Source organism: Lycorma delicatula, chromosome 5 (assembly GCF_047948215.1).
Source record: "Lycorma delicatula isolate Av1 chromosome 5, ASM4794821v1, whole genome shotgun sequence".
Lineage (NCBI taxonomy): Eukaryota > Metazoa > Arthropoda > Insecta > Hemiptera > Fulgoridae > Lycorma > Lycorma delicatula.
Genome location: NC_134459.1, coordinates 175,565,695 through 175,589,658, shown reverse-complemented (window position 1 = coordinate 175,589,658; position 23,964 = coordinate 175,565,695). Strand labels below are relative to the sequence as shown.

The 23,964-nt window shown below is 32.1% G+C and overlaps 1 protein-coding gene across 8 annotated transcripts in view; it reads left to right on the top strand.

Moving 5' to 3' along the window:
- The window catches only part of LOC142325609 (UDP-glucosyltransferase 2-like), a 103,546-nt gene extending 84,921 nt beyond the window's left edge, over positions 1–18,625 (top strand). For all 8 annotated transcript variants that reach the window (XM_075367563.1, XM_075367568.1, XM_075367566.1 and 5 more), the window contains one exon: positions 14,392–18,625. In XM_075367563.1, coding sequence (XP_075223678.1) covers positions 14,392–14,692 — 301 coding nt within the window. In that variant the 3' untranslated portion in view covers positions 14,693–18,625. The remainder of the gene's footprint in view (positions 1–14,391) is intronic.
- The last annotated feature ends 5,339 nt before the right edge of the window (positions 18,626–23,964 follow it).

The window sequence follows — 23,964 nt, the reverse complement described above, 5'->3', positions numbered from 1 at the left end:
GTATCCTCTAACCTTCAAACCTTCTCAGATAACATCGTTTCTTAAGTATTGGAATATTCAAAGCGTTATTTTTAAAAACGTCTTTTGCTTCCGGGAATAAAATATTTATTAGTGTTAAAATGAGTTTATTGAATGTCCTTCAGACCGCAACTCCCAAAAACCTCGGATAACAATAAAGTATTTTATATTAAATAATTTTTTCAAAACGTATTACTTTCATAAGAAAAGTAAAAAACTACAAGTTTTTTTTTTTTTTAATTAATTACCCCCAGTCGCTCTAGTCCCCTGCAAAAATAAAAATCTGGGGTTTTTTTAGGCGATTTCTTTTTAAAAAGTATTTTACTTTCTGGCCCTTATCGCCTCATTGTACCTCCAGTTTTATCTTAGGCCTTTTAGCTCCTTTCGGTGAACAAAAACTGGAATACTGAAATATTCAAACCGATTTTTCTCCAGAAGATATTCTTTCTACCTTCAAGGGCGAGTAAAAGATTCAGTAGAATTAAAAAGGATTAATACTGCTACCTAAAGAAGAAAAATATTAAAGAAGTTAATGCCACTCTTTAGCGGTAAAGTAAATCTCTGTTGTGTGGCGCAGATGCAACCTGATCTTCTGTACAAGAAATAGATAGTTCAAAGCCTAGGTAGGCAGACCAAAACGTTTTTTAACGTTAACGATTTCATAATATTGTCTACCGATCGATGTTCTGTTTATTAGTTTTAATTAACGATAAATCCTAGCCTGGCGTTCCAGGAATGTTCACACACGCGTGAACACTACACGTACACTGATTACATGAACAAGAAATACAGCTATCTGCAGCCCCTGAATAAATAAAAGTTGCTCTAGATGTCTACCAGACATCTAAATATGAAACCGGAATTTGCCGATAGAAGGTCTTAGCTGTCAATGTAGTTACCGTCAAACCGAATCATCGGCGCGATTTTCTTTCTTTGACGATCGACAAAGATTTTCAACTCGCAAAAATACAGGTTTCATACGACAACATAGTTTTAATTAGCGTTGAACGTGTAGAGTTTTGTATCTACAAACTACGATTCGCAGACAGCATTGATTTTCTGTTACCATTTAAAGAAAACTTCTGCAGAATCGCATCGAATGCTTGTCAAAGCTTACAGTGAACATGCTATTGGTAAATCACAGTGCTTTGAGCGGTTTAAAATAAGTTTTAAAGTGGCGATTTTGCGGTGAGAAACAAAGAACGTAGAAGACCACCGAAAAAGTTTGATGTCGGCGAATTGCAAGCATCGTTGGATGAGGATAACGCTCAAACGCAACAAAAACTCGCAGACCAATTAAAAGTAACGTGAAAAGCCGTCTCCATACAACATGAAAGCAACGGGAAAGATCCAGAAGATAGGAAAATGGGTTCCACATGAACCGAATCAAAGACGGTAAGAAAACTAAAAAACCGCTTGTGAAATGCCGCTCGCCAGGTACAAAAGAGTCATTTCTCCATCGAATTGCGACAGGTGATGAAAAGTGGATATATTTCGAGAATCCTAAGCGTAAAAGATCATGGGTAACTCCAGGAAAACCATCGACATCGATTTCAAGGCCAAATCGCTATGGAAAGAAGACAATGCTTTGTGTTTGGTGGGATCAGAAGGATGCGATCTATTATGAGCTGTTAATACAGAACGCTACCGACAACAAACGATCGATTTGAATCAAGCACTGCGTAAAAAACGACCAGAATATCAAAAAAGAAACACAAAATGATTTTGCTTCATAATGCACCATCACACACAGAAAACCCGGTCAAGGAAACGACTGAAGCGTTCAGTTGGGAAATACTTTACCGCTCGGCTTACTCGCCAGACTTGGCTCCGTCTGACTACTATTTATTTACATCGATAGGACACGCACTTGCTGAGCAGCGCTTCACTTCTTATGAAAATGTACGAAAACGGTTCAGCGACTGGTTTGCCTCAAAACAGCAACAGTTTTTTTGACGCGGCATTCATAAATTGTCAGAGAGAAGGGAAAAATGTATAGACGGCGATGGACGATGTTTCGAATACAGTATTCTTTATCATTTTCATACAATAAACGTGTATTTTCAATACAAAACTTCCGGTTTCATATTTACACGTGCGGTATAGACTTAAGAATTTTAAATAAATCGATGAAATTAAATTGTCGTATAGATATATAGTTGAAATCTTTACGAGTTTTATACTTTCCTATATTTTTATTAATCTCTCCTATTTGTAAATATTTTCCTCCGATCACTAAATAAGGATGTGTACAGTGGCGGATCATGAATAGGCACTGTGGAACTGCAGCACCCCCTATTATTATCGATATTATCAATAACATTTTATAAAACGAGTCCTTTTTTCTTTAATTCTTTCTTTATACTTGAGAATAAAGAAAGTCTCAAAACGTTAAGCTTAAGGATATATAACCCCCTTAAGCTTAATGTCAGTAGCAATCCCCCGGTTTATGAAAAAGATACAAAATTCTTTGTACGGAACTGTACGCTTCATAGTTCCAGTAACGTGGTGTTTGGCTGTTGTGCGCACATGCACATAGGAAGCTGCATGCAAGGCTTAGAGGGAGAGAGAGAGCACTGTCACTCCTGCAGTGCCGACCCTGATGTGCTGATGGAAGGTAGATTTTTTTTTTTACTCCACGCGTGAAAGTTCCTTGTTCGTTCCCTTTTCCGGTTTAGTCGGTGTAAGGAATATCAAAGCGGTTTAGTTGTTTTATCAGTAGCGATCAGAAGATGGCGGAAAGCAAGGGCTCTTTGGTTGCTAAATCTATCCAAAAACTAACTGGAAGGGCGAAAGAGAAGGTAATTAGTAAAACCTAATTATGTATTTGTTTCTGTATATATAGAATTAAAATTAAACACCGCTGGACTGTAGTGTTTTGAAGCAAACATTTTATTAATTTATTATCTAATAATACTAAAAAATATCTGCGGTGACAGTTTTTATTTATTAAGCGCAATGTACTTAAAAACCACGTACCGTATTCTTGAATGTGATAAAGTGTAGAATTAGATTATTATCCTGCTTCCAGCTATTCTATTTCAATTTTGTTTTTTTTTTTTGTTTTTTTATTTTACAGAAAACTTTAACCGTGGCCTAGAAAAAGTTTTTGGAGCAGCACCCCCACTAACTTTAGTTATGAGCCGCCACTGAATGTGTATCTTAACAAGTTTATTATTTTCTATACTAGTTTATTTATTATTTTATTATTACAAAAGGTAAAAGCTTAGAAAAATAAAAATTCTTATCAATATACAGATATAATCCTACATTTCATTATGTAATTGTGATATTTTTCTGCTTATATCAGTCTACGTTCTAGATATTTATTAATGTTATCTTGTATTTATGCATAAATTATATTGTTAATGAAAATTTTAATTAGTTGCTAAGCAACATATACTCAAAATGTCAACTCTAGGACATGGCTTAAAAATTTTTATATCAGATTTTGATATTTGAAATCAAATTTTTTTTACTTCATATGCAGATGAAATGTCATTTAAACTATTACAAAAAAGAAAAACAGATTTAAAAAAGAGTCGCATTTTAAATAAAAGGAAATGTTAGTAAATCGGTTACATATGGCCATTAAAAAAAAAATATTGGGTAAGACACTTGGAAAACTATCTAATTTTTTTTACATAATATCCACTAATATTAATACATTTATCTCATCGCTTTATGAGTCTCAAAAACATAATAATATTAAGAGTCATTGCATAAAAGTATTTTAGGTACTATCCCAGCTTCATTCACACTTCACACTCATCGCTTACAAAATGTTTACCGATCAGATGTACTTAGTAGGCTGATTGGGTAACATAGGGTTAAATCAGAGTCGTAAGCCAGATTTCCGAAGAAGCTGCTGCTCTAATTCATTAATTCTCTCCTAGGTAAATCAAATCATATGATATATATATATATATATATATATATATATATAATGTCATGAAGATGCAACAAACCTCTAGTCAGCAAACTTTAAATTTTTATTAAAGTGTAACACAAAGCGTAGAACTTCACAAAATATAAGGTGATAATGTCAATACTTAGATTTGCTGTTAAGTGTATGACCACACTCCTTTAGAATCCCGTAACGATGTAAGCATAACCTTATCGGTTGAGAGCATAGGTTTGAAATTATCCCGTGAAATTGAGGAAGGATATTTCCATTGTGTTGAAATAGACTTTGATTTGATTGATAATGATGCACCCACAATAATACCGAGTAACAACCTTGTTAAATGCGTCTAACTTCATTAGCTTACCGAGAGAGATAGAAAAAGCAGAGACCAATTCTAATCATTTTGTGTTTCTTAATCTGTCATCTGGGTATCACTGTTAGCAAACTTTTCAGAAATCAAAACGATTATGCATTTTGTTAAAGGCTAAATATGAGAAAATTCTATTGAAGTTGCTATGCAGTATATTGTCACTTGTCTGGAGACTCGAATCATCTCACCTGCTACAGTTTTGGTTCTTATAGTCTGAACAGAAAAACAGTCGGTGTTCATGAACGAATTTTGAATTTATAAATCAATTTTTCCCCCGTTAAATTTTATGGTATAGGCAGATTATTACAGCCAGATGCCTTTGCTGATGCTGATCAACCAGAGGAAATATATATGGAAATGTATAGTATAAGAAAATATACCTGACCAGGGCTGAACTAGGAATCAAAAGTCAAGTAAATTTAAAAAATGTTAACGTAAAAAAAAAACAACTCAGAACTAATTCAAACTTAATGGACTTAGTTGTGCTAGTCAACTGAATTTCATGACATCCTGAACAATCACCACCAATAGTTAAGTAAATTATCTGACTTTTGGATGGGTTAACCGGTCTGTTTTTTTTTCATTTTGGAAAGGTTTTACACTATTATTGTAACATCATTATTGCATTTGTATGCCACTCCAGAGATAATCATTAATTTTTTTTTTTTTATATAACATGAAAATTAAATATCTAATTTTAGTAAACCTAAGCTTTTTTTTTATATAACTCTTCCGCTTAAGGCCTGACCCACAATCCTGTATAACACGACCTTCAGGGTGCCAGCTGCCTCTACTCCCCCTGGGAGGCCATGCCAGACCTGTATATGCCGTTCCTGACAGCACCCCTCAGTGACTGGATCTCAGTCTTCTAATAAGCGCCTGCCTCTAATCTGGGTTCCCCAGATTAGATTTTGCCTCCACCCCAGAAGTCCCCATTCAATCATTGAAGGTGGGACGCTGCTGGAGCATCCCACCCCTCCTGAACAGGGATGCCCTCCCTGCCCTAATGCTAACACCCCTCACCGATCTTCCACTTCTTCCGAGGTCTTCTTTCGGATGATGTTCCCTATTACGTTACTGACTATTGACCAGTTCCTCTCACCGTGAAGCATTATTTCCACTACATTATCTGCGGTAACCTCTCCAACCATGTCTGCATCATCATCCTGTCTTCCTCCCACCTTGGGCACTGAAAGACAGTATGTTCTGCAGTATCCCGCTCTTCACAATATTGGCAGCTTTCAGACGACCGTCTCCTCCTGCCACATCGGTAGCTATTAAAGCTACCATGCCCCGATAAAAATCAGGTTAGCTCAAACACGAGTTCTCCATGCTCACATCTGAATCAAGGCCTGATATCTGGTATTAACTTCTTTGTCCAGAGACCCATCTCTGATCCAGTCCATCTCTCCTGCAAGCGCTTTGTCTGTCTCCTGCCAGCGCTCAGTAAACCTAAGCTGTGATAGTATTTTTTTCCTTTTAAAATGGCCCAAATTAAAAACTTATATTTTCAATAAAGTTAAAACTTTTCATTATTTTCTAATATCTCATTTAGAATTAATAAAAATCCCATGTCCATACATAATAGCTGGCAATAAAAATTATAACTTTTGAAGCGATAAACTATATTTACTAAACAATTTCTTTGTCATCTTCAGCATCATCGGTAATGTTGAAAAGCGACTGAAAAAATTCTGATGTAGGTTTTAAAAACTCTGGTGCTTAATATTCATATTTATTTTCTCATTTACATTTTTACTGTTTTAAGTAACATAAAAATCGTTCAACATAAAAGGTAGGAATAATAAATAGTTAAAAAAGTTAAAATAAATTCTGTTCTTAATGGTGTGAAGTGAATTGGTGATCCCAAACCCTGATTACAGGGTTTGGGATCAATTGCTCTTTACAGAAACAAAGCTTCCCCCAAATTAAGTACATGTTTAGAGAAAGATAACAACAAATTTTAAGTTAAGTCGAAACATCAATTGATAGAATTTATAAAAATACATGTTTGAGGAGTTGGTGCTTTTCTAATAAATTTTTTTATATGCAAGATTTAATTTTTATAACCTAAAAATTACTCATGGGTCAACTTTTATTAAGTTCAGACCCTTCTTGTAAAGCATCCGTCAATATATATATATATATATATATATATATATATGACCCAATTTAAAAAAAACTATAAATCTCTCCCAACACATTAAACATCAAAATTTGTAATTCTAGGTAAAACCACTCCTCAGATACCAGAGGGAATCTCCACATTTCCCAAACTTCTGGTTTAATTCTTTCATAATATAATATAGTACTAATGAACCATTTGTTCAATTTATTAGCAGTTTTTATGAAAAAAGTACATCCATTTTGAAGATTTAAAGTAAAATTCACGCATACAAAATACACAAGCAAAACTACCCTTTCTTTTTGCAAATATTGATTACAAAAATGTTATTAACTCAGTGAGTGTCAAATTTTAGACAATTTGCACAATTTATAATAGTCAGGAAAGAAAAAAGTTTAACTTTCTACCAAATCTTGGATTATTTCATTTTTTGAGTTTGTTTCTTAAATGACAAATAATAACTTAACTTTTTTAACATCTAAATTCTCATTGTTTTCTTAATCGTAATTTTCATTTTGTAGCGATTAATACTAACTTTTGAAAAATTTATTAATTTCAGCATAAAACATATTGTAACATTCACTTTACTTTTAGATGCTTAAATTCTTTAAATAGTACTTTTGAAATGTGCAGTTTTAAGCAGAATGTCAATGAATTTCAAATACAGTATACACCGGTCAAAAAGAATTTTTCAAAAAAAAAAGAATGAGAACAGTATGTTATACGTAATAAAACAAAATAAATGTATGAGAAGCAGACCATTTTTCAACAAGATTTATTTTCAAGTACCTAAACGTAAAACTTATTCACAAGGAAAATCAGTTTTCACCATGAGTAAATTAAGAAGTTTTTTTAAAAAAAGCATTTTAAAACTGTCTAATGACATCCGTTGTTTGCTAATTAAAAAATGTGATTTTAATGTACAAAAACCAGTAACATACAAAAACCAACCGAGATCTATTTGCAGTGTACGTAACTGTTTATACAAAGGTAATGAGAATGAAAGTAATAATTTAACAAATTTTCATAATACAAGTTTACCTTTTACAGAGATCAATTTAAAAAAACCTTTTGTTAAAAAATTTATTAGCCAGAACTCATTACTTCTGAATAACACAGATACTAATACAAAATTATACTCTACTAGCCACAACATTCATACAGTGCATTCGACTAACAAAATCTTTCAAACACCAATAGATACAACTATGGCTAATTTGAGCGTGAAAAAAACCGTTTGTAAAAAGAGTAAAGATAAAAAAATAATTTCAAAAATATGCATGTACAATGAAGAAAGAAATAACGCAATAAAAATGTTAATATCAAAAAATCGCGATAAAAAACTAATTAACATAATATGCTTAAAATCTAATAAAGAAATTGACCCAGAAACAAATTTTAAAAAAGTAAGTAAACCACCTTCAGAAGTGAATGATAAAAATTCAGATAAAACTAAAGAATCAAATATTAAAAATTTGTATGCAATTAGCGATAATAATAACGTTTTTGTCAATTCATTTAATAAAGTTATGTTAACTACTAATCACCAGAAGCGTACTTCAAACAAGATTTACCCTGATGATGAATGCGGTGATGGTGGTGATGACGATGATGACGATGATGATGAACGTTATTTCAACAACGATACAAGAAGAAAAATTATGAAAAATATAAAATCTTACGCGTGCGATTTATCATCGTTGAAAGATTTTGCAAGTAATAATAAGCAACCTGACAAAAACTTTAATTATAATAAAAATACAAAAGAAATTATTAAAAATATTACTACCGGGCAAGCGATACCAAATAATAAAATGAAGGAACCGCCAAAATCATTATTGTACTTGACACTGTATCCAAAAATTATACTTTTACACGACACATTTAAGGAAAAACATGATTTTTCAAAACAATCTTATTGTCTATTATCAAAAGATTTGTATAAGTATTTTAAACAAAAAGCTGTTTGTAATAACGAAGAAATCAAATATAAAAATTACGATAAAGAAAACAACGCCGAAGAAATTATAAACAGTGATAAATTTTCAGAAGTATGGTCTAATACAACACCAACGGTTGTCAGATTAAAAGCTTATTCGACAAACTATAATAGTTACGATACTATTAAGAATCAAAATTTATCAAATAAAATCAAACCGGATAAAAGAATGGATGACAAAAAAAAACTTACAAATAAACAAGTAATTCAAGAACTACCTTTACATAATATTTTTAAATCGTTAATAAGCTCTATAAACTTTTCTAAACAATTTATCTATGAAATGAAATGTTTACTGCGTTGCAGAAAAATGTCAAATCAAACATTTGAATTTGTGAAAAAAGAAGAAAACAAAATAAAAATATTAAAAGAAAAAAGTAATGAAAAATTACTACTGAAAACAAAGAAAAATATTTCATATAATAAATTAAAAACGGTTAACAAAAAAATAAAATTTCTTCCTGTACGACATGCAAAGAAAGGTTCTAGTAAATATTTTGGGAGAAAAGAAAAATTATATATTCATAATAAAGAAAGTTTTATGAAACACTATAAATCAAATTATAAAAGTAATTCTAGTAAGACCGGAAAGAAGGTACTAATTGAAGACCATTATGATAGTCCAAAAAGATTATTGCAATTAATGAGAATTAACGAGTATAAAAACGAAATGAAAATAAAATCTTCACCACAAAAAAAAATAGATATTACTTTTGATAAGATTAAAGATACAAGTAGAAAAAAACATATATCTAATTTAGAACCGAATTTAAAATCTAATTCAACGAACGTCTACTCGGCCGATGATATTAATCATTTACCATTTACACTCAATAAAGATAACCATATGTTTGGTCTTAAGGCGGTACCGAGTGACATCAATAAAATCAGTCTTAAACGTAAAACACAGAACGTTCATAATGAGAATGAAGTAGATAAAAATTATATATTGATAAGAGCAAGAAATTTTTATAACAGTGATAAAATGAATTATTCAGATAAGGGTGAAACTAAGGTGAAATTCAGCAGCGAACAATTTACAAATTACTTCAGAAATAGAAAACGGGAAACAAAATAAACTTAATAAATTTTTATTCATTTACATATTTCAAACATAAATCTACAGTAAATTGAGATCATCTACTATCAAAATTTTATTTTTGAAAAAATAAACATATAATTTTCACGCCGGTAAGTTATACTTTATATATAAATTTATAACATTAGTTATGCATACAAATAGAAACGCCGACTAAAAACAGGAAACTCGCTCTCATTTCTGATCTCTCATTTTGCAAATTACTAGTAAACTAAAATCGGACGGTTATTTCTAAGCTAACTTTTAGAGAAAATAAAGCAGAACTTATTTTATCATCCGAGATAAAATTAATGATTTGCTAAGATCAAAAAAGCTAGAATAATAAAACCTAACGGTATAATTCTCTTAGAAAATAAACTTCTGCAAAGAAAATATTGGATTTCAGGTGATAACCCTTCCGGTTAATTCCCCTTAAAAAAAATAAAAATATTACTACTCGTTTATGCCTAAAGATATGAAAAGAGGTGCAAATTTATCTTTTAATACTAGTAAACCTAACTACAATAAGACAGAACACTGATATTTTTCAGGTATTTTATTCCGGTAACACTCATAATATTTGCCCCGATTTTAGGAATTTCCTCGACAATTACCTGAAAAGTGTTAAATGAGACTTACGTTATAATCTTTGATCTCCATAATTCAGCTCGGATCTTAAGTCCAGTATTCAAAGAATCCACTGATAGAGTTTTCTCTTTAACCTTTTCCTAAAACGGTGAATCTGAACTGACAGTCGATTTCATAGTTGGATTGTGTTTTTATAACAAATTGCGATAGAGACTGAAATTTGGTTCTGAAAACCAAGGTAACTGAATTTCCCTTTAAACCACCGTTTAGAGAGCGATACCGAATAAAAGGAGTCGCCAATTTATAATCTAAAAATGTGGAAACATTTTTAAAATGTTTGAAAGTTTAAAAAACACCAATTTCCATGGCGGACTGGTAGTTCTGCCTTTCATCCAGAGTTTCCGGGCTCAAGACCCGGTCAAGCACGGCATATTTCATACGCAACAAATTTCATTATCGTCCTTCAGTAACTGCTGTGGGATGTCAGCTTCTTGTTGCCATATAAATTAAATAAAACGATCGTATAAAAGACGTATTTGACACGAGTCATTTATACGCTCTTGTTAGCTGACAAATTTCAAAGCGATTTGATTTACGGAAAACAAATTTTTTCTCGAGTTCAATAGGACAAAAACATATAAAAGAAAAAGTTTAAAAATGCAGACGGCAAATTTAGGCCGCGTTTTCAACATTAAATTCCCTCACGACAAAAAGAAAAGAAAAATAGCGATAAAATATAATTAATAAACAAATAAAATCCGAGTATTACGACCGGTTTAGTCTAAATCGATTAAAGACCAAAAATATAATCGAGACAGCCAGCAGGTACATTAAGTTTAAGTTAATTATATATAATAAATGTAAATAATTTTACAGCCAAAAGTGTATAACCCAAACCGACCGACATATTAAAAACGACAACCTTCTAAAACAGAAAAATAGCATTTATTTTAATTCACAAGTTTTTTAACACAGCCGGTTCAAGAAAGAAACGAGATAAAAGTAGGTGAATTAGAATTTTTTTATGCTGAATCGTAAAATGAAATCAGATATTCTTCATCACCCTCAAGAGGTTTAGTTATGACCCTTTAAAATATCGAGTAACTTCTTAAATAATAGAATACAAAAATAATAATTACAGTTACCTACCTTTATTTTGCAGTCATTTACGTTTATCTTAAATTCTTTTTTCATATTTTCCTTTAGCGTTCAGTGAAGTCTTCTCTTTTTATCATCCACCAGTAGTCGCTCATCATATATTCATCCCGCCTGCAATATATGTTGGTGGAACCTTTCTCGATGTTCGTCGCTGATGTCACCCGAGTTTAAAGAGAAAAAGTTCAAACGAGAATGTAAAAAATGAATTTTCAATGACATTCTGCAGCCTAAATTTTTTGGTCCGCTTAAGAGTTCATTTATGAGCCGATCGTGGTTTTCAGTTTTTTTTTGTTTCCAAGACATCTTTGAATGACTTCCACGCTGTTAGTTCTTTAGAATTCGGTTTGCTGTCAAATATATTTTCACGAATTAATTTTCTTATTTGTAGCTCGATGAATACCTCTTTTAATTTTGCTTCACTTAATCCTGAAAAAACCTCAGCTAAATATTTAAAGCCGTCTCCACCTTTATCTAATGCTTTACAAAATTCTTCATCGGGCCTAATTTTACGTATAGAGATGGTAAAATAATACGATCTGGTTTGACAAAGGGGGAATATTGACAACATTTTCCTTTCCTGGGGTAAACCGGTTTCTTTTTGTCCAGTCTTTAACTGCGTAGTGTTTATATGTAGCCCGACACCGGCTTCGATATACCCTCGTCGTATTATTCTATCGCCATTCTTTTTTGCCACTGATTAACGGCATTTTTAAATTTATCGTCACCTGCGAACTGCTTACCGCTCAAAAATTCTTTCAATTTCCCAAACAAATGGTAATCGAGTAGGAGTTAAGTCCGGACTATACAGCGGGTGATCAAAATTTCCCACCGAATTTTCTCAGTAAATCACGTGTCGGACCCGCAACATGTGGACGTGCATTATCGTGCAGCAGGATAACGCCGTCGGTCAGCCGCCCACGTCGCCGATTTTGACTGGCGCGCCGTAACTCACATAGAGTTTTTCAGTAGGCTTCTGCATTTACAGTCGTTCCACGCGGCATGAAATCAATCAGCGGTATGCCAAACCGATCCCAAAAGAATGTGGCCATCGGTTTGCGTCCAAATGGCTGCGTCTTGACCTTTGCTTGTCTGGTTGGTGATTGAGGATGACGCCATTCACTCGACTGTCGTTTTCTCCCTGGCGTGTAATATACAAAATTCATGTTTCATCCCCGGTAACAGTCGAATTAAAGAACTCATCGCCTTTTCTGTGTAGCGCATCAAAAATTCCAAAATACATTCCATTAGGGTTTCTTTGTGACGTACCCTTAAGACGTACGGCACCCGACGAACACAAACCTTCCCTAAGCCTAAATTATCATGAATAATGCGACCGATAACAGCTCTTGAAACATCAGGAAAAAAGGGCCGGATTTCATCGTCGACGCATTTCAACAAGGCCTCGGTGATTATCGAGGCCTCCCCGAATGTTCTTCATCGTGCACCTTCGCTCTGTTGTTTCTAAATCTTTCACACCATTTTCGGACTTTCTTTCATTCATCACCGTACACAGCGACAAACGGCTTATGAATTTCAGCCGGCTTAATGTTTTGATAGTTTAACCGTATGAGTCCACGTATTTCACAGTCGGCGACAACATCAATTTTCCTATTCATTATATATATATATAAAACGTAATAACTCACACGTAATCAAAGAGACTACAACGCGACAACTTACAGACAACAATGCAGTGTATAAATTACTAACGTGGCCGTGAATGACACAGGTTCGCCGACCTTAAGGAGAAATTTCCCAGCGGCCTTTACTTGCGAGACAACCCTCGCATTTGTATTGTACGTTCCACGAATGATGGAACAAATGAATTTAAGGGCTTGTAACTTAAGAACATTACATGTTAGGCTGTTTCTCTATACATATTCAGATTCAGCATATAAAATACTATATAGAACACCTAATACCTTTTCGTTTCCAAAGTTTAGTTGACCGGTGATAATAGGCAAAATGGAATCGTAAATTAAATTTAAAGTGAAAAGAATGATGTTGATAATGAAAGATGGGGAAGTCCATCTATGGTCACTAACAAATCATTTTAAAAATAGATGAAAAATATTAGTTTACAAAGAATTTAATAATCTGCAAACTTCATCAGCAATATCCATATATATTAATTATTATTTATGATATGGTTACAGAAAGATAAATCCAAAAATGAAAACAAGCATGCAATGGGTGCCAAAAATACTCGTAATTACAAAAATTATGTCGCTCAAATGGAGTTAATCGGCATAGTAAAATTATTATTCACAAAATTATTAAAATATAATAATTCATCAACGATTCACCAGATAATTCATCATAACTAGGGAACAAACAACCTTCAGTGCAATGGTATCTTAGTTGTACATCAGCCGCAAAAAAAATAGCAAGAAATGTCGACCAAAGAATTCTGCCTAATGCGTAATAATGTCCCAAACTCTTCATACCAAACAAAATTGTTTCATATTTACTACCAGGAAATCCTCACATTCTAAATCTCAAATTAATCTGTTATAAAATATATCGATGATGTAGTTAGTTAAGAGAGCAGATAGGAGACCTATCTACAACATCAAAGTACACTCATTCCCAAGTAAATTTTTAGGTCCATGGTAATTCTGTTGAAAAATAAATAAAAATCTGTTGTAATAGCTGAAAATAAATAAAAATGTGCTGTAATAGTAGTTGTAATAACAGAATCAAAAACAGAAACTGTCTTTAAAATGTTTTCTCACTTTTGTATCGTTGAAAAACTTTTACACATCTGTGAAAAAACTAATTTTTTTGTAACTGCTGCATTTATTCATGAATTATACAAAAGCCAGGTTTATTTTATTAAAATCATCGAGAAAATAATTTAACAGTACGAAGTTAGAGGATAAAGATAAAAGCAAAATTGACTTTTACACTCAGTTACAATGATTTTTTTCCATATAGCAACAACAGGCTGACTCTCAGTAACAGTTACTGATTGATGATGATAATCAATCTTGTAGCATCGAAAAATTGCTGTGTCCAACCAGGACTTGATCCCAAAATGTCCGGATCAGCACCACTCTCCCATAGAGATAAGTGGTAATTGTATATATTTTGATGAAGTTTGATGTAACTTACATTATTTATTAATTTTTTTGTTTTCTTTTTTCAGTTACCAAGAAAATATGCACCATATGTCAAAAATTTTCCACGACAATGCTCTTCCTGTTTTGAATAAAGCCATGTACTGGAGTGAATATATAATCAAATACAAGGGAGCATATCATTTGATTCCAACAGGAAATTATTTACCGTGGTATCAATACTTCTTGATAGATGTAATTGTTTCATCATTTTTTATCGCATTTGTATGTTTTTTTGTAACTTACTTGTTTCTGAAATCTGTAATTCGTAAGATAACATATAATTCTGACAAGAAGTATAAATTTAAAAGTAAAATAAAATCAAATTAATGTAATAATATTTTGTTAAATAATGTATTAGATTTTTATAAGTTTATTATGTATGAAACAACTGACAAATGACTTGTAACATTATCAGATGATCTGTAACTAAAAAAGATAGTCAATTCTTAGCCGGTACTGGAATAGGCCTTGTAACAGCCCTAGCAATGTTTTTTATCTCATGTGATTAAACACACAGAAAAAAGTTAGTAAGTTTTCCTGTACATAAGAGGTAGTAGTAGTAGTATTTACTATAACATTTGTGTGTATTACTTCATAATGAAAATAAGCTGGCAAAGTTTACATAACTTCCCCACCTTTGTTCTTGACAGATTTTTATTTCAAATATACCATAAGAGTTTTTAAATATTAATGAACTTGCAATTTCAGAGAAAAATTGCAAAAAAGATCAAAATGTGATCGGTAAAAACATTTGGGTTCGACTTTGACCCCTTTGATCAATTTGTTTTTATCTTAAAAATTATACATAATTAAAAGAATAATTGAAAAAAAAAATCAAAATTATTAGAAAATATTTTGAGTCCCATTTCATCACCCCCTTTACCAAATGTTTGTCATCAGAAATATACTACTGTATTTAGAATATAATTAATAAGATGTTACACACTTACCTGCTTGTCTGTGGAAGTGGAGACTGGAAATTTTGTAGTCTAACAATTTTGTGCCTAATTTACGCAAAACTTTTGCAAATCACTAACAATTTCACCTATATCTCAATCAACTCTTTGTCAACCAGTGTGAATAAATAAGGTGTTACTTTTCCACAATAAATGACTTAACATTTTATTAATTAAAACAGAGTTTGGTAAACTAATATATGTGGAACGATTAAAAAATTTTAATGGCACGATCTTTTAATTTTCAAAAGGAAGATTTTCAAACTTATTTATGTCATAGAAGATCCTCGGTATATGTACACCAAATTTCATTAAAATCTCAAACCGTTTTATTTTTAAAAATATTTATTGAAAAAACAAAACGGTGGACAAATGAAAAAAGAAGTAAGATTAATAAAAAAGCAGTAAGTATTTGTTTTCCACATGAACGTTTTTATTTTGATCTCCTGAATCAGTCCCTCAAGTTTGGTCAACATCTCCCCAGAGACCCTTATACTGAGTTTTTTATGTTTCCTTGTGAGAGTAAAAGTTAAAAAAAAAATGGATACCGAGATGTTTCCTTTTATTATGGGATAGAATATCAATTAAAAGCTAGGATACAACCAAATATTTGATAACTTTCAACTTTTTTGGTCAACTGGTTTTTGAAATACCGTTTCAAAATAATGTTGAATATTCTCCACTCCTAAATCCAACTGAAATGTCAAAATAACTGTACTTTCTTGGCCAATTCTGAATTATAGTCATAATTATTTACTTTGTTAACATTTCATCTTAAGTTATTTAATATCATTATGGAATTGGAACAATTCCATAAGAGGAATTGTTCCAGACAATTCCTCTTATCCAATTCCTCAATTCAAGACAAAGAGGGTCAGTAAAAGGCCTCTTTAACGAGAATTCACAACTTTACTGATAAATTTGATCCTTCACAAGATGATAGAATTGATTTACAAATAAGTTCAAGGAATCTTCTTGATTTGCAAGACAGATATAGCATCGTTCAATCAAAAATTGAAACGGAATTTGATGATTTATTTTTGGATTGTGAATAAGTCAAACAAGACTAGCGCATTACAGAACGCAAATTGCAACATTTAATGAATGATACTAATAATAATAGTAAAAATTCATCTAATAAAGAAATTAATTCAAATAGAATATTTAAACAAATACAATTACAACCAATCAATATATCTGTATTTGGAGGTAATGTGTTAGAGTGGCAGCATTTTTATAACATATTTATTGACTTAATACATAATACTGATTTAACAAATTTACAAAAACTACATTATTTGCAGGCTTCATTAAAAGATGAAGCATTAGCCATCATTAAAGATCTGCCAATAACTTAACAAAAATTATATTATTGCTCTAGAATTATTAAAGGTATGATTTGACAACAAATACTTAATCACATCTCATAATGCTAACTGCATCGTTCGTTCAAATTCCATAAAAAGAGAATCTGCAGATACTTTGTCTAATTTTATTAACAAAATATCCTCAAGTAAATTCACTTGAAGCAATGCAACTTCCTGTTAATACATATGAATTTATTGTAGTCCAATCTCTAACATCTAAACTGGATTAAAACACTTTAAAATTATGGAATGAGAAATTATCAAATCAAAGGTTTCCCAACTTTAAAGACTTATAGAATTTCTCAACACAAGAAGACAAACTCTAGAAAACATTAACATAGTGGCTTCAAATACATAAGTGAATACAGGAAACAATGTCAAAGTAAATCGCTACAATAATTCAACTAAAATATTTACCAAATGTTTTACTTGAAATCATACCAAACAATATAAAAGAAAAAATGTCAGTTTTTCTTCAAAATTTAACTTTAACCACCTCTGTTCATTCTGTAATTCAAATCGTTACTTATATATCAATGTAAGGAATTTTTAAACTGTCCATTGATGATCGTAATGCCTTTTTAGAGAATAATTGTTGTTCTAATTGTCTGCAGAAAGGCCATTCCCCTAATCTATGTTATTCAAAAAATCGATTGCTAAGAAACACATTACACTCATCCATATGGACAAAATTAATGATTCTAAATTAGAAAGTAATAACTCTGAAATTAATACTTACTGTTTATTTAAGAATCAGTCACACAGAAAAATTGATAGAATTTAATCATACACATCATGTTATGGCAATGTAATGAGAAAAAGATAATTGAAGGAAAGTTAAAAGAACATGATTCATGCTAATCAGGGCATCAACAAATCCAGATGAGACAACAAAGCTTGAACGTCGAAAGTCATTCTATTACTGAGAAACCACAACCTACGGTATCGATCAAACAATTTTACAATAATAATAGTGTTCACAATATTCTAAGAATAAACTAGATCATTCAAATATCCATGATAATCATAAGTATCTGTTGCAACGAGTTGACAGTATTTATAGAGAATATTCCTCAATCGAAGCATAAACAATATATATTATCAGAAAGGCGAAAACTCCTTTATAACCCTTAAAAAAAGAACGATTTGATTTGACAAAAACCTACGGATGCCAATGAAAACTTTCAATTCACAACAAAGGAAATCGAGTGTAATAAAAACGAAACTTAACATTAATACCAATGATAATAATATTGGTAGTAATAATAAACGTAATCCTTATCAACATTTAAGGACACAATCATAAAAAACAAACCATGAACTATACATCGATTATAGTAATGTACTACCACTACCGCAAACAAATTATTTTCAATCTGTCTAATTACGATTCATCATAGCGGGCAGAGGTCTAGACCTCTATAAATTAAGGTTGCTAACATACTCATAAACATCGTATTAGCATTTATAATTTAATTTACATATTTATAATTCACATTTAAATTTTGCAATTATATGCATGTGTATTATATATTCGTTAACTACATAGATTACAAATCAAGCATTATTATCATTTCATATTTTCACTGTAACATTTCATTTAAATACTATAAAAAAATTATATTATTTTTTGGCGGGCAGTATGTTTAGACTCAGTCCGTTATTAAAAATTTATTTAAGGAGTTTAAAATTTAAAGGTCTTTCTATAAGTTGACACTAAATTTAAAGTTCTTTCTATCAGTTCACACTCGGCTCCTGATAATACAGTACAGTTCACACAGGTCCTTTCGGATGCGTTCGGCTAATGACGATTCAACAGGTCCGCAATACATTCAGGCAGTCTTCTTCAAACCGTCTACCAATATTCATGGACTCAACATACAAACTTACAAAATATAATATATATTCTTTAACAATGTATCATTTATGGAATCAATAAAAACATTTATAACACTAAACATAATCTTGTATTATTCATTCAAATATTAAAGGATCATATCTAATTATGAAGTGATAAATGTCTATATTGATTTATTATTTGAACCAAAAGTAAATACAAGTAATTACCCTAACCAAGATACACCAAGGCGGATATCTCCACAACACCAATCCACTAATGAATTGTTGGACTTAAAAGAAAACTGTTTACAAACAAAACAATAAACTGATCAGTATAATCATGACTATACTGTTAATTTTATCTAGAATATAATTTGGATCAGTAGAAATGTCAGTATCCAATTGTGATGAGCCTGGGAAATTACTTTCACCTGAAATTTCCCTACAAAGTGAATTGTTACTACTTGGTCTTCAGGTTTATTCAGAAAACTGCTTAACATTGTTTGTTCTCTTCTTATGCCATCCTCTTTTCCTTTTTGCTTCTTCCCTTTTAGAGCCCCCTGATTCATAAATTCTCTTCATGGCCCTGTGATATTGATAAATTCAAATAATGTACAATTAGTAATTTAAATTTTAGATCACAAAGCACAAACATTATAAGTTACAATACGTATAAACATTTAGAGAGAAGTTTACAAATAGATAACCTTTGTATAAACAGGGGGATGCACCCCCTGTTTATAATGCAGTATCATGAATTTTCCTAAACTAAGGTTTGAATTTGAAATTTTTTTATTAAAAAGTGTAGAATATGGATCTTGGTTTTTGTTTGGAGACAGTGTAAGTAGGTCAGGCCAGTGCAAGTAGGTCAGCTTGGGGCCCCAGGCATTTGCCCAAGTTGTTACCCTAGGGTAACGCGCCACTGTCCACAGCTAAGCCAGCGTACTGTAGTATAGTATGGTAGTTATTTTCTCCAATCTCTTAAATAAACTCATGGAATTGATGATGATTGAATGCACGTGATTTGACATAATTAACAGCTGAAATGAATGGCTTTAGAACTTCTGATATATCCAAGCATTTTCCACACACAGACTGTTGGTTTTGACACAAAGACTGAATGGTTTTGAATCATAATCATTTTCTACTGCCTTTGATTTGAGAGTAACAACACCTTTACTTTTTCCACACATGTTTTGTTTCAGTAGTGATACACCAAAGTTTTTCCATTGAAGATTGTTTTTTGGACAGTATTTTCAACTCCTTTAAAAATATCTTCTCCAGTAGTTGTGCTGTGAATGCTATGAGCTTAAGAATACACTTCATTATTTTTATCTATCCCTCGAATAAAAAGTAACATCTGAGCAGTACCTGAAAATCTGTTGATTCATCCAGAGCCAGAGAGAACCACTCAGACAATTGAGTTAATATATTTTCTACAATATCATCTACTCAACAAGCCACAGCGTTTGCTGACAAACTGATGTTTTTAAAAAAATTAGCTTTTTCTGGACACATTTCTTCTGCTGCTCCAATTATGCAATCCTTAATTTACCACGTTTTCGCATGTTTTGCTATTGAATGAACCATGTGGTAACTAACATGAGTTGCCCTTGTTGTTTAGCATTTACTTTCTTAAACAACAATTGCTGAAATTTCAACCCAGGTTTCAAAGATTTATATTTTTCTTACCTTAGGCTTCCTGTAAATTTGTAGTAATTCTGAGAATGCTTAGTCTAATAATGATGTTTTACATTGTATTCTTTGAGGATTGATATTGTTTCATTGAAGATTATATACATCACCTTATTACTTGACTCAATAATGAAATATTGATATCTCTATTGTTCTTTAAATGTTCTGCACTCACTATCTATTTTTCATTTCTTTTCCATATTTATACAAATCCACACAAAAGGGACGTAACTTCAAATCAAAGTAATGCCAGTTAATACTGATAAGAACAGAGGTTCTGAGTAAACAAAATGCACTGGATTTATTTTTAAGACACTTTTAATTGAATTAAACACACTGTATTTTCACTATGAAATTATAGTCGCAAACACCCTAGGCACACTATATTTTTCATTATACTACGGCTAAGCTTGATGTTAATTATGCTATGCATAATTGATGTTTTTGAACAATTCTGCTGCTCCACACAAGATGGCGCCATACTATTGTAGCTTTGCCACATCCTACACCTAACTTCTCTACTCTCCGCAAGATATCACCACTATACATTTCGCATGGTCGTAAGTTTTTTGTTTTTTTTTCACAGGAGAAAAAATCTGCACCCAGGCGCCCAGCAGCCTCACACTACTGGGTGTGTGAGGTTCCCGTCAAAGATGGGGACCCACTAAAAAACTCCCCCTATGAAACACCACTCCCCAGCTCGATGGCATTAACCTGGGCCATGTTGTTCACCAAACAGGTCACCTGAAAATCAAGTCAGGAGTCTCTCATACCTCATCGATGGCAGTGATTCGAGGATCGCTGCCACTTATGCATACAAGTTGTCCCTTCCCGGCCTTCCCCATGTATACTTGATTGTCCTGCTCATATAGCGCACTCTGGGAGTTGAAGACAGGCCGCTCTACCGCACCTCCATACCACTAGGTGATGCCAAACAACGTGCTCATTGAAGATCCAGGGAGTGGGTAGCTCAAGAACTCCCAAACACTTCATCAATGGTGGCGACCTGGAGGCTACCACCACCTCTATGCACAGGCTACCCCCTCACCAACCCTCCCCCGGCTTCCATTTTCTCTTCCAAGGCCTTTTACTTAAGAATTTTCCCAAACCATTCCTGGCTTTTCTCCACCTGCATTCGCCCTGCAGCATAATCTAAATGACTGTTTCTGGTAAGTCAAGACCCTTGTTAATCGGTCAAAACCTCTTCCACCTTGGGCACTTGAAGAAAGTACGGGTCACACCGTCATCCCTGCAGCAGTACAAACATTCAGAGGAAGGTCTTTTCCTTATAAAGCACAGATACTTCCCAAACAAACCATGGCCCATGAGCCACCGGGCTATCCAAAAATCTATCTCCCCATGTCTCCTCCTGAGCACCCACTCCCGGATGTCAGAAATGAGCATCCATCTACCATGGCTTAACAGGACCCACCTCTCCTGCCAGCTGCTTAGTAGCACTCTCTTTGCAGCCATCAGCGATGCAATTTCTTTCTTCTAGCAGTAGTGTCAGAAGCAGGAGACCCACCACATTCAGGGAAAGAGTACAATACGCTATTGTCACTCGTAAGACTACCCTTACGGTGGCAGTGGTTGTAAGTAGTCGTAACAATGTGTAACACACAGCACACGCATCAGCTATCTTCGCTGCAATGAAATATCCTTGACACTTGCCCGTAAGTACCAACCGAAACTGGAAACAGAGCGGAGGCCACCCCTTAACCCTGCACCATAGATATCTCACTCACACTCACACTTACACTTGCCCATTATATTCATTTCATCAATTTTTTTGAAGTCATTAAAAATTTTTCAAATTAATAACTAACCTAACAAATTGAAAATTTTAAATTAAAAATTTGAAAAATAGATTTTATGAATCACGTCAATACACTGACATTTCAACACTTATGAAGTTTATCAATCTGTCAACACTACTAACATTACCTCACAATAGAAGAGGTGGTAGGAGAATCCTAAAGTTTGTCAGTTTGTTCCTAGTTACTGCTTGAACTTAGCAACTACTAATTCAGTTGTACAAAAAATCTACACACAATACAATTTGACTGGATGGTTAACCTTACTGTTCCAACTAAGTTGGGTAATGTATAAAGGTCTTAACTTGAAAATGAAAGATATAATAAAATTTCATTGTTTCCTATGGATTTGATACATAGATAATCATAGAGATACATAGATAATATTTCTGCTGAATGTGGCATTTCTAATCATAATGAATATTTTATTAAAAAATAAAAAGTATAAAATCTATTTATGGAAATGAATTTTTTTAAAAATTGAAATTTCAAATTCTGAAAGACTGTCATCAGTGATATGGAACATAAGATGACAAGTCTTAATGTGATACTTTACAAATAAAGCAATCATGTTCAACTTGACCAGAAGCTTAACCACAAAGAAATGAATTTTATTAGACAGATGAATTTAATGTCTTACTAGAGAAATAACATACAACAAAATTTTTAAAAAATGCAATTAATTTAAATTTAGCAGAATAAAAATACTTCAAAATTACAAAGCACAGACATTAGAAATTATCAGAAACAGCACAGACAAAAAATTCATATTGTGCTCTTCCGTAGCATTAAGTGTTTGGGACCAATGAAAAAAATGAAATTTAGCAAATGCTCCTATCTCAAAACAATCTATTTTTTGGTATGAGACCATAGCGCTCATGGGGAGGCAACTCAAAATTTTAAATAGAAAGACAAGAATTCTGACACATCATTTTAAAGCTTATTGAAAATAAAAATTTTGATATATTAATAACTTTCCCAACCAAAATAATGACTATTTAATATTTTTTATTGCTAGTTCCAAAAGTAGCCTAGAGTTGTGATCTCATATCAAAAAATACATAGTTTTGAGATTGGAGCATTTACCAAATTTAATTTCTTTTTTACTGTTTCATTGTTAAACAATTATTTGTACTGTAAACTATTTTTGAAAATAGCTCTGAAAATATTAAAAGGCTTCTTTATACCCCATAATTGTTGTCATAGCAAGAATTTTTTTTATGCCGATTTTTTTATTTATTTTTAATGCCTTTTAAAATTTCTTACTGCAACCCTACATACTTCCATTTAAAAGTTTTAGTTATTTTCTCCCAGAGACTGTGGGATATTAGTTTATATAAAAAAAAGTCATTTTTAGGTAGGAACATTTGCTTAATTTCATTTTTCAATGTTTAAATGTGAAAAGTTAATTAAGGATTCCTATCTTTAACGCTATATATAGTAACAAGGTAAAAAATATTTTAAGAAATCAATTTTAAATTATGGTTACATATAGAAAATTAACTGCTGTCATGTTTGACCAAACAAAAAACTAATACCTTCTAAACAGCAGGACAGTGGGTATTTATAAAATAATCTGTAAAGACAATAATTATAACTTAGGATACATGGGGCAAATAAAAAAAAAGATTGAAAATAGAACAAAAAGCTCATTATAAATATAAGAGACCACAGATATGGGCTTCAATCAGACTTTGCCTGAAAATTGGTCAAAAAAATAATTTATATTAGAAATGGAAATTTGTTAAAATGTCCAAACAGGAATCCGGTTGTTCATGAGAAATTTATAATCCAGTAATGATGTAGTAACTTCATTGTTGTTGAACAATAATGAGTAATGAATACTACCTTAGCCTTTTAATGTTTAAAATTTATTAAAAATTTTTTTTATGGAAGTTATCAGTCATAAGAATATTAAACAATTATCC